The 12257-nt window shown below is 50.5% G+C and overlaps 1 protein-coding gene across 2 annotated transcripts in view; it reads left to right on the top strand.

Moving 5' to 3' along the window:
• Window positions 1-12257, top strand: part of LOC102904556 (cilia- and flagella-associated protein 337-like) — a 134320-nt gene that overhangs the window by 34432 nt on the left and 87631 nt on the right. For both annotated transcript variants that reach the window (XM_076560146.1, XM_076560147.1), the window contains one exon: window positions 6861-6906. In XM_076560146.1, the coding sequence (XP_076416261.1) occupies window positions 6861-6906 (46 nt within the window). The remainder of the gene's footprint in view (window positions 1-6860; window positions 6907-12257) is intronic.

The following is a 12257-nucleotide window of genomic DNA, read 5'->3' as shown; positions in this document are numbered from 1 at the left end:
CAGAAAGCAAATGGTTATTTTGGTTCACAGTTTCAGAGGTGTTAGTACTGGCCCTGCTGTCGCGGGCCTTGGTGACATAGAGCATTGTAGTGCATAGTTGAACAAAGCCAAGAGAGGAAGACACTACAGGTCTTGAGACCCCTTCCGGGTCAAATCCTCAATGGCATAAAGACTTCCTGGAAGGCCCACCTCGAAAGGTCCCATCACCGCCTTATAGGGCCGCCTTGGGAAGGGTGCATGCTCTCAGTACACGGGCCTTGCGTCATCTCAACCCAAGGTTCTGTATGCAGTGGTCCATGCCAGCCTCCACCTATGAGTGATATTAGCCCTCTGTCAGGCCTCGGCTCACAGTTTCAGAGGCTTCAGGCCCTGGCCAACTGGGTCTGTTGCTTTGGACCTGAGGTAAGGCTAAACATCATGGTGGCAGGCAGACGTGCAGGAGGAAACAGCCAAGTCTAACGGCGACCTTCAGAAGCACACCCCCAGGGACTTACTCTAGTCGGACCCTCCTCCCCAAACAGCTGCCGGGAGACCTGTGAGGGTCCATTCAGAACATCATTTTACACCCCAGCCCCTCCAGCCCTACTCCTCTTTGGGTGCTCACTGCCGTCCTCCCGAAGCACACTCACAGCCTCTGTCTCCTCCTCTTGTAATTCTGCTTGGCCTAATTTTCCTCCAGCTTTGAGGGCTCGTTTACTCTGGGGAAAATCTTCCTTTTATGCCCCCCCTCCCCCGCCATGCCACCGAATCCTGGTTCCCCGGGGCCCGGGTGTTGGGATTCTGTGCGTGCACAGCTCGGGGGTCTTGAGCAGCAAACCTTGACCTTACATCATCAGCAGGCAACTACGCACCGCCTTAAAAAGCCAACACGGACCCCCACGCTCCCTCTCTCTGCACTTCTCCTCCTGTGCTTCCTCTCTCTGTTCCCTGCCCTGTTCCCTCCGCCAGGCCTGGCTTCTCCCTCCTATCCGCTCTTCTTTCTAACAGAGCCCATTCTAACTCTGGTAGCCATGGCCCGAGCTCCGACCAACCTGCTCGGTTCCCCATGTTTACACGCTTTACGGGGGGGCACCCACTCCTTGTGTTCTCCCAACACCCCATACTCCCGGGCACCCCAGAGCCTTTGTGTTCCTTTAGGAAGGACCTCCCCCTTCAGCACGCCCTGCCTAGAGAGGCCTTCTCCCACCCCTAGACCCAGAATGCTTTGCGACTCTCATCTGCTTCATTTACCTCCGCGGTACTCTCCATCATGTGACTTACGTATAGTAGGCTCAACTTTTTATCATCTGTCCCCCTCCCCCATTGGAGCACAAGTGTCGTGATCGGAAAGTCCTAATCCGTCATGCCCCAAGAGTCTAGAATCCAGAGTGGATGGATTTGGAAGAGTTCCCAGAATATGCCAGGCCCTGTGCTAAATGCCACACTCATTTAATTGGAAGCAAGACGCCATGGTTAATTTGATTGGCAGCTTGATTGGATCGATCAAGACTTGGTCAATTAGTACAGCTCACCTCTGTGTGTGTGTATGGGAGTTTCCAGAGACCCTGAGGTCATAAGGACTCTCACCTAATGGATGATTTGATTCCGTGACTGACTCATAGGTGGGAGGTGGTGAAGGGGAGGTGAGGACCTCGCTGGAGAAGGAAGAAGTAGAGATGTGTCACGGGGGCTCCGTCTTGCCCGGGCCGCTTTCTACTCGGCTTCCTGACCGTGTGGTTGACAGTTGTTCTTATCAGTAGCCCAAATGTACCAGGCGCGGGCTGAGCCCGGGTACCTGAGCCACAGAGGCCAGAGTCAAGGGCAATGCTGGAAAGAAGAGGACCAAACCTGTCCGTGGGCTTTGTCAGCATGGGGACCACCGCTGACTGGGGGGCTGGGGGGGGGCAGCTGTGTGGGAGCCGTCAAAAGACATGGGAAGGGATGACGGGAACAGTGTCACGGCGCCTCTTTTCTTCTTCCTAACGGGAGAAATCGAGTGTGCTAGCGGGAAGAACCTAGTCAAAACTGGAAAATGGACAATGTAGAAGAGATGCTGAGCTGAAACCTTGGATGAGAAGGGGAGGGACCCAAGGCGTGGGTCAGGGCCTTGGTTTGTCTGGGGGAACCCGAGGGAAGGCCGAGCTGGTATGTTCGGTCCAGAACAGCTGTGTGCTTGTGCGGTAGCAAATGACGGAGGGTCCCTTCGGGGCTGCTTTCCCATGCCCAGGAATTTTCTGTGCTGGTTATTTTTTGTTGCTTGGGAAGAGGGAACCTCAGCTGAAGGATGGGCTCCATCCGACTAGTCTGTGGTCGTTTTCTTGACTGATGGTTGAGGTGTGAGGAACCAGCCTACTGTGGGCGGTACCATCCCTAGGCAGGTGGGTCTGTGTGGTGTGAGGGAGCAGGCTCCTCCATGACCTCCTCTGCTTTCAGTTCTGCCTCCAGGCTGCTGCCTTGGGCTCTGCCTTGGGTTTCTCTTGATAATGGCTGTGACCTGTAAGACCTAATCAACCCTCCCCACACCACCCCCTCCTCAGGTCAGTGTCTCATCAGAGCGACAGAGAGGCAAACTGGGACAGCTCCTGTCTGAGCGTGGGTACCGAGGATGAGGTAATGGAGATTTGCAGAGGAAGGGAGAAGGGAAATGTCTTTGAGAATGAAAGATGAGGACCAAGGGCCTGGAGCACTCAGAACCCATCAGTGGTTTGCGGCCATGAATTCATGTCAAACCACTCAGTCCTGCGGTCTGTCCCAGCCACATTTGCATATGGACAAAGGCAAATCAAGCCAGGCTCAGCCTAGAGAGCAGCTTCCCTAAGCCTGGGGCCAAGCATAGCAAACGAGGAAGGGAGCCAGGGAGCTGAGGGTGTAGGAGGAAGCGGCCCTGTTGGGCTGTGGGGAAAGCCAGGTGGGGGTACAGGGTGCCTCACAAGGGACCGGGACCAGGAAGTGTGTTAGTGTCACATCCGGCCTCAGAGCTGGGTGATGTGAGGGGAGAGTGTCCCAGCTACCACCAATGACAAAGTCAAGGCAATGACGGTGGCTGAGTTATGGTTAAAGGCGAGCCAGGCTTTGTGGAGGCAAATGGTCAAGGAAACGAAAGACCAATAGACTAGAAGAATTATTTGAAATTGATACTAAAACCAGCTGGGTGGTGGTGGCACACGCCTTTAATCCCAGCACAGCGGGAGGCAGAGCCAGGCAGATCTCTGTAAGTTCGAGGTCAGCCTGGTCTACAGAGCGAGATCCTGGACAGGCATCAAAACTACACAGAGAAACCCTGTCTCGAAAAAACATAACAAAACAAAAAATTGATACTAAAATCAAGAAATATAGGCAGGTGTTTTTAGCTTCGTTCTGTTGCTGTGACAAATTCCAGGACCCAAATTACCCAGAGGAAAGAAAGGCTTTATTTCAGCTTAGAGGCCACAGTCCATCCCTGAGGGGAGCCGGCGGCACTCGGCAGGAAGCTGACGCAGAATCCGTGGGAGACCACTGCTTGCTGGTTTGCTTCCAGACCCTTGCTTAGCCAGCATTTTTGTCCAGCCCAGGATCACTGCTCCCCACAGTGGGCTGAGCCCTCCCGCATAGATTAACAGCCAAGGCCCTTCACGGACATACCCTCAGGCTGTTCTGCTCTGGGCATCCTTCAATGAGATGCCCTTCACTGGTGACTCTGGGCCATGTCAAGTTGACAGCTAAAGTTAACCAGGGACAGCAGGGACCAAGGGGCTAAATTCTGTTGAAAGTCTTCAGTAGAGATTCGAGCTATAGAGAAAAACAGTTTTGGGGTACATAAAGCCCTCTTGGCTCTCCTCCTCCTCCTCCTCCTCCTCCTCCTCCTCCTCCTCCTCCTCCTCCTTCTTCTCCTCTGCCTGCATGTGTATATGTGCACTATGTGTATGCCTGGTCAGAGGTCAGAAGAGGATGCCAGGTTCCTTGGGACTGGAGTCATGGATAGCTGTGAACCATCCTATGGGATCTGGGAACTGAACCCGGGTCCTTAGCTACTGGGTCATCTCTCCAGCCCTTGAGGAGAACCTTCTTAACAGATATGAATTATATTCTGCCTTTGCTGCTGGCTCAATTATTCAAGCACTCTTAGCTAATTGCTGCTCTCCCACGTGACCAAATGTGCCTTTGCTAGGAGCTTGGCCTAATCTCTGCCAGTGAGCATGACAGAATCTCAACACTCCACTATCTTTCTCACTTCCTCTCGGCCTGAAGGAGTGGACTGGCACATTCCATGTGCCTGGAAATAACCTTAACAATGATCTCTCTAAAGACATACAAGAAAGCTTGTATGTATAGGAAGCATCCATGGTCCTCAACAGAAAAGTCAACATTGTCAAAATGCTCAGTCCAACATCCAATCAGAACCTCTGTGAGGTCGTCTTGGTTTGGGAGCTAAACCTGTTTATGCTGAAGTTTATTTGGAAGAGCACATATGTGGGGATGCTAAGAAAATGTTGAAAAAGAATCAGTGAGGAAGGACCCAATGAGCTACCCACCCTACCAGTAAGTTAAAGCTGGTAAGAGCTACAGTAGGATGTGGGTACAGAGGAGAGCGAGCAGACCAGATAGACCCTGTGAACAAAGTCCAGATCCCAAATTAGTGGGAGAGCTGTGTAACCACTGTTTGTTGTCATCGTTAGCTTCAGTGGTCAACTTAACACAGACCTGGGGAGGAGGACCCTCTCTGGAGGAACTGCTGTCATCAGAATACCCAGTGGGCCTGTCTACGGGGCATTTTCTTGATTCCTGATTCCTGGCGGAAGGGCCCAGCTCACTGTGGGCGGGGCCATCCCTGGGCAGTGGTTCTGAGCTGTATAGCAGGCTGAGCTAGCTTCGAGGAGCAAGCCAATAAGCAGCATTTCTCCATGACCTCTGCATCAGCTCCTGCCTCCAAGTTCCCCGATGGTGAACTATAACCTGGAAGCTGAAATAAACCCAAATTGGTTTTGGCCAGTGTTTTATCACAGCAACAAAGAGGCAAACTAGAATACTTCTTATCTAGGGAAGATATTAGGCCCCTGTGTTAGGTATGAAAATAACGTACAGGTAAAGGTGACCTGGAAGCAGAAAGGCAAAGGAAAGAGGGTGAAAGGTCAAAGGAAGGGGTGGGGTGAGGGAGAAGGGGGAGGAAACTCAAACAAAAACAGTTGTTTTGGAAAAAATTCCGTAACAAAAACCTAATATTTGCATGCTAATAAGAAACAAATAAAAAGGCCAAGTAAAGCAAAGATACAAAAGTTTTTAAGCCTTATGCTAGAAGAAAATATAGGAGACTTTTTGTTTTGTTTTGTTTTGTTATTGTTGTTATTGTTCTTTTGAGACAGGGTTTCTCTGTGTAGCTCTGACTGGCCTGGAACTCACTCCGTAGACCAGGCTGGCCTTGAACTCACAGAGAACCGCCTGCCTGCCTCTGCCTTCCTGGGATTAAAGGTGTGTACCACCACCCAGCATTTTATTTATTTTGTTATTGAAACAGGGTTTCTCTGTGTAGCTCTGGCTGGCCTGACACTCGCTCTGTAGACCAGGCTGGCCTGGAACTCACAGAGATCCCCCTGCCTCTTCTCCTGAGTGCTGGACCTGGAGGCTTGTGGCACCATGGTTGGTGAGGAGAATTTCTTCATCTTGGTGGGGCGAGAAAATTTTTTTTTTTTTTGTAAAAACAGGAGCATAAAGCAAATGTGAGAAACAGGGTTCACAATGATAGAACTTCAGGCCATTTTATTTTGCTTGGTAAAAGGCAAAGGTGTCTGAGCAAAATGCAGCTTTTTGTGGTTTTGTTTATTAATCACACCACTGTCCAAAAGAGGGATCAGGCATATTTAGAGTGATGAACATGGAAGACCGTGTACAACAGGATTCTAACACACACATTCATGAACAGAGACAGAAGTAAAATATACACAGGAAGATAAAAATCAATAAATGAAATACAGCCCTTAATACCCTCGACAAGCTCAAGAAACAAACACCATCTTTCTCCTTGAGCTGCCCAGATTTCCAGAAACACAGAAACAGCATTCAGTGTAAGGTTTGTGCAGTATCTAGAGGGAAATTGTAATTAAAGTATTCCAAAGACAGGCAGTTCTCTGATGCTGACCCAAGAAAGAAATGCATTCATTTACTCCTTTGCGTCTGGAGCTGAAGAAAGCTGATAGTCCCTGATGCGTTATCCGTGACCATTTAGTGGAGCCACAGCATGACCACCAAGCCTTGCACCGGTCACGGGGATGACTCCTGGATGCAGCTGGTGCTTTCGCATCCTTGGATCCAGCCACTTCAAGCATCATAGGAGTTCTGTACAGAGTCCTGGGGCTTGTCACGACACTCAGTGCCTTCCCACAAGGTTCCCACTCTCTTCTCTAAGCTTCTGCCCCATCTGTCACGTCTGCCCCCCACCCCCCGCCAGCCCCACCCTACTCAAGTCCTTCTCCATTAGGAGAACTCTAGTTGCCCTAACAAGTATGGCATCCAAAGCCAGACAGGCGCTCAAATGCGGGTTTCCCCTCCCCTCTCACTCTCCTTCTGATGGGACAGATGGATGGGTGGCCATGTCGGGGGAGTCCTTAAGCCTCCTTCCAGAACACTAAGATGGTATATAACCGACCCTCAGAAAGACTCGTGGCCTAGGCGTCTTCCTGTCAGTCTCTCTGCCCCTTCAATGTGATGGGTTTTGTTTGTTTTTATTTTAATCGTGAATCTGCACAGTGGAAATAGATGGTTAAAGAGAGCTAGAAAACACTTCTCATCCAGGCAAACAAGTGTGTTCCCAAGACTGTGACACCCCGGGCTTGATGTGGGGGCCTCAGGCAGTCCTGTTCTCCACGCCCTGTCTGAGGTGATGTTTTGTGTTTATGTCTTTGCTTTAGCTCAGTGGAGCATGACAAGTGCCTGATCCTCTATGGCGATGACCAGGTAGGTGTGGGGTGCAACTGAATCAAGAACCAGAAGGGTGTTTGCTGTGCTTCCCCCGGGTGAGGTGGGGTACTCCCACGGGGGCATCTGTGTCCTGAGGCTGAGACAGACCGAGAAGAAAATTGAAAAGGAAACAATAAGAGCATCCAGAGAATATGCAAGTGGTGTTCCCTAATGTGTGTGGTGCTCCCTAACATGTGAGTGGTGCTCACTAATGTGTGTGGTGCTCCCTAACATGTGAGTGGTGCTCACTAATGTGTGTGCTGCTCCCTAACATATGAATGGTGCTCACTAATGTGTGTGGTGCTCCCTAACATGTAAGTAGTGCTCACTAATGTGTGTGGTGCTCCCTAACATGTGAGTGGTGCTCACTAATGTGTGTGCTGCTCCCTAACATATGAATGGTGCTCACTAATGTGTGTGGTGCTCCCTAACATGTGAGTGGTGCTCACTAATGTGTATGGTGCTCCCTAACATGTGAGTGGTGCTCACTAATGTGGGTGGTGCTCCCCAACATGTAAGTAGTGCTCACTAAGGCATTTAGTGCTCCTTAACATGTGAGTGGTGCTTGCTAACGTGCAGGGTCCTCCCTCACTTGTATGTGTTGCTCCGTGACATGCGTGTGGCACTCTCTAGTGTGTGTGGGGCTCACTAACATACAAATCAGGTACACTAAGACACCCACTGTGCTCACTAACAAGCCTGATGCTTTTAGGTTTATCTGTTCACATCACTACACCCCACAAAGGCAGAGGTTGCCATGACTACTTATAAGAATGAGGAAATTGGCTGGCACCCGCCTTTGATCCCAGCACTCGGGAGGCAGAGGCAGGTGGATCTCTGTGAGTTCGAGGCCAGCCGGGTCTACAGAGCGAGTTCCAGGACAGCCAAGGCTACACAGAGAAACCCTGTCTTGAAAAACAAAAACAAACAAACAAACAAACAAAAAGAACGCCAGTCCCGAGGGCCGGTGGAGCTGCACAGCTTGCCCAGGGTTCCGCGCTCCTGAGCCGAGTGACTAGTCTACGCCCTTGGCTCGGGCTTTAATGGTCACCAAGTCAGCAAACAACCCAAAATGTCCCTGGAAACACGTGTGAAGACATGGGCTAGGAATGGAATGTGAAACCTAGAGTCATGATAGGGAAAGGGGGGTCTTCATCCAGCCAAGATGGAGAAATCCCTCCCCTGCCTTTTGCTTCACAGTGAAGGAGACTTCACACAGGGGAACGCAGGTTCCCCCAGCCGAGGAGACTGAGCAATGCAGACACAAACTGTGACTGGATGGCAGGATGTTCAACACCCTTCCTAATTTAGACAGGACAAGAGGGGATGGAGCACGTGCGGAACTGCACCTGGCCTCCCTTCCCAGTCTCACCCGGGCGGGCGCTGTCTCTCTCTATGCTTCATGAAATGTTTTCATGCATGCAGAGGTTTTTCATAGGAGAGAGCACAGAAGAGGGCATCTAATCCTACAGCGATCTACAACCCCAGGCCCAGGTGCAGGGAGAGGGGACAAGCAACGTGTTGCCCCGCTCCGAGGGATGCCATCCACACAGACTAGTGCAGGAATGGTGTCTTGAATTTGTGCCACACAGCCTCCAGGCTGGAATTCCCCCAAATGGAAGCTGGCAGGGACTTCATGGCAGAGGGAAGCCTCTCTATGTCCGCGGTGTCCAGCGGCGGCCAGCCCCTGTGAGTAGCGTTCCCCGCCTCTGCCTCTTCTTGGATGCTTCCCTGGGTATGGTCTGGCCTGGTTACTTCTTTTCTGCACAAGCCAAAGACAGGTCCAGGCAGCGCCGGCTGCTCATTAGAATGCAAGTTCATTGCTGAAAATGCAAATGACCCATTTCACCTTATCCTTCTGACAGACGCGCTGGGAGCGATGACTGGTTGCTCCCTACCTGTCACCACTGCAGCTCTGATCATTGTGTGAAGCGCCTGCCACACTTTCAGGTGCAGAGATAGTAGCCGGCACGAACGCCCTCCTGCTTGAGACACGATCATCCACTGCCCCCTAGTGGACTCCCTGTGAATGACAGGAGAGGCACCCAGTATGTGGCTCTAAGCAAACAGAACTTGCGTTTTATTTTAAGAATGGCTTGCAGCTTCCGTTGATTTCATCTCTGCCGCTCATGTCTGTGCTTCTTAATTAACAGCTCCGAGACGGAATAAAAATGTCAGTCACGGGTGACTTTGTGGAGCTGTATTTGAATGTTAAAAAGTCATGGCATTTTCAAACCGTATTTAAGACCTCATTTGATGATCCTTTCAAAAAAAAATTTTTTCCCCTTAGTCTGGGAAAAGGTTTAAAATGAATGTAGTGTTAAACATCTCAGGTTGGCATTTTGCTAAGCTTCGGGGTTATGTGAAAGAGAAACCAGATTATTTGTAGGACAGAGGCACTAACCGCCTGCTTTGCCATCCGATCTGCCTCCTAACCCTGCTCTGGCAGTTCTCCGAGGCGGCACAGTCTGCGTAGTTCTTCATTGTCCTGTTTGCATGGCACCAGGGCCCAGTCATACCTGCATAAGGGAAGCCACATCTGTAACAGGGGGCCCGGTCATACCTGCATAAGGGAAGCCACATCTGTAACAGGGGCCGGTCATACCTGCATAAGGGAAGCCACATCTGTGACAGGGGGCCTGGTTCATCACTCCCTTGTGAAGGCCGCTCCTTGAGCGACTGTCCTTGAGGTGCCTGCAGCTGGAGCTAAGCCTCATAGCATCTTAAAAGATGACTTCCTGCGGGGCGGTGGTGGCGCACGCCTTTAATCCCAGCACTCAGGAGGCAGAGGCAGGTGGATCTCTGTGAGCTCAAGGCCAGCCTGGTCTACATAGTGAGTTCCAGGAAAGACGCAAAGCCACACAGAGAAACCCTGTCTTGAAAAACCATTAAAAAAAAAAAAAAAAAAAAAAAAAAAAAGATGACTTCCAGCAATGCTCAGCTGCCTCACAAGAGGTTTATTAAGGGATTCCACTTCTTTTTCAAAGGCTTAATTTGCTATTTTTAGTTATGTGTGTCTGTGAGTGAGCATGGACACAAGAGTGCAGGTATCCACAGAGGCCAGAAGAGGGCGTCAGATACCCCGGAGTTGGAGTTACAGGTGGTTGTGAACTGCTCAGTGTGGGTGCTGGGAACTGAAGCTGGATCCTCTGGAAGAGGCAATATGAACTCTTAATTACTAAGCCATCTGAAATCTATTTGTTTGTATTAATATTGAGTGTGTGTGTATGTGTGTACGTGCTCGCACGTACAGATATGAGGTCAGAGGACAATTTGTAGAAGTCGATTCTCTCTCTCCACCATATGAGGCACAGGGATGAAAATTTAGGCTATCAGGCTCATGGCAAGTGCCTTTGCATGACAAACCAGTTCGCCAGCCCCAAACCAATATATAACTTAATTTTTTTTAAATATATTTTATTTGTGTGGTGTTTTGCCTGATGTGTGTCTGTGCACACATGCATGCAGTGCCCATGGAGGCCAGAAGAGGGCGTCAGATCCCCCCAGGCAGGAGTTGCAGACCCCTGAATACTGCCACGTGGGTCCTGAGACCTGAATCTGGGTCTTCTGGAAGAGTAGCCAGTGCTCTAGCTCATCAATACATAACGTTTAGTTTCTACATCATTTTCTTCTTGCTAGGACTTTAAAAAAAGAAATGGAACCCTGCCAGAGTTCGATGTTTTTATTGTTCTTTCTTCACCGTGACTCTCTAGACTTCACCAGCTCCTTTCTGGTAGCCTGGACTGTTGCATCCATCCAGGGAGGAAGGCTGGACCAGCCACACCCTAAGGCAGTGCTATGCACAAGTCCGTTTCCACCTGTACTTCAGGGAGGATGCTGTGAGAACACTGTCCCTCAGACAGTGTTCGGGGATTTGTGACCCTTGTTGAGGAACCTGGCCACATGGTATCTGCAGAGACTGTGCATGGTCCGGGTGATATGGCCACAGACCATGGTATCTGGGGGAGACAGAGCAGCGTGTGCTGGCCTCACCCCAACAGCTCTGCCCCGTGTATTTGTTTCCATCAGGCTGACTGTGGGTCAGTTAGCCCTCGCGATAGGAAACTTCTAAGAGAAGTCACCCTCAGCGAGAAAGCGCTCACGGATACACAGAAAATAGAACTCAATCCACAGAATTTTCCACCTGCTGTAGATCCGAAACCACAGTCCACAAGGCACTCTGGGGTTCTTCCTCAGCAAACCGTAGTTTTCCCCAGCACGCCCCAGGAGGAAGCTTCCACCCGTGACTCATGGTGTTAAACTTCCTCTTGAGTCAGAAATGAACTAGCGCTGAGGCTCAGTGGGGAGGGGAAAGCTACCGTCTGGCCCGTGGGTTCTGTCATGGGGTGGGGCTGGCCTGTGTAACAACGTAACAGAAAACCCAGGGGCTGCTGCAGAACTCCATCAATCCAAATCAATCCAAAGCTGGGGGGCGGGGGGTACAGCCTGGCACAGTGACACCAGGTGGTAAAGTTGCTTTTTTTTTTTTTAATCCCCATCATTGCCAATGACCCTTTGCTGTCTCCAGGTAAGCCAGTTTCAACCAGTCAGTGTGAGACCCTAAGGTCCCAGGACTGGATAATCCTCATCATCTCTAGCGAAGTCCTCAGGGCCCAGATAAAATTTAGTGGGAGGAAGGCTCAGCAGAGAGAGACTGTGCTTGAAAATTAAGATTTTCTTTAAATCTTTTATTAAATCTACATTAAAATTAAGATGGATTTTTCCATTTATCTTGGGTATTTCCAAACTGAACTAGAGGGTCTGGGGATGTACCTCAGGGTGAGAATGCTTACCTAACATGTACAAGGTCCTAGGTTCAGTCGCCAGAACTGGGGGGCAGGGGGGTCGGGGGGTGAAGCCCGTGTAAATGATTTTTAAATCGTTTTTTTTATCTCTTCATATTTAAAATGATGGCCTAGGGACCCAGTGGTATTTCTGATTTTTTAGCCTCTGCCACAGCTGCATCTGGCACTGAGATCCCAGAGACCTGGTGTGGGCCGTGACATGCAGGCATAGAGAAACCCTGTTCTGAGCTGGCGGGCTGCCATCCGGCTAAGAAGCGGCTGTCCTCGTGGCAGCCCAAGCGCCATGCCAGGGGACCCACTCCAGCTGCCTCATTGGCCACACCAGGAGGGTATGACGGAGGGGCTTCAAAGCTGCGGCCGCCACCACAGTGGCTGGAACCTGGCCTTTCATGTTTCAATACAGACAAATGCGTGGCTGGAGAAAGGATTCATCCAAGCCTGTGTCACATCGGCCATCTGGAAAATCGCCAGCCGCTCATTTAGCAAATCACTTTGTTTAAAGGCGGCTTCTGTGTCGCAGCATTTATGCTCCCAGGATGGATT

This window comes from Peromyscus maniculatus, chromosome 23, assembly GCF_049852395.1.
Source record: "Peromyscus maniculatus bairdii isolate BWxNUB_F1_BW_parent chromosome 23, HU_Pman_BW_mat_3.1, whole genome shotgun sequence".
In the NCBI taxonomy this organism is placed as follows: domain Eukaryota; kingdom Metazoa; phylum Chordata; class Mammalia; order Rodentia; family Cricetidae; genus Peromyscus; species Peromyscus maniculatus.
This window is presented reverse-complemented; position numbering and strand designations above follow the sequence as displayed.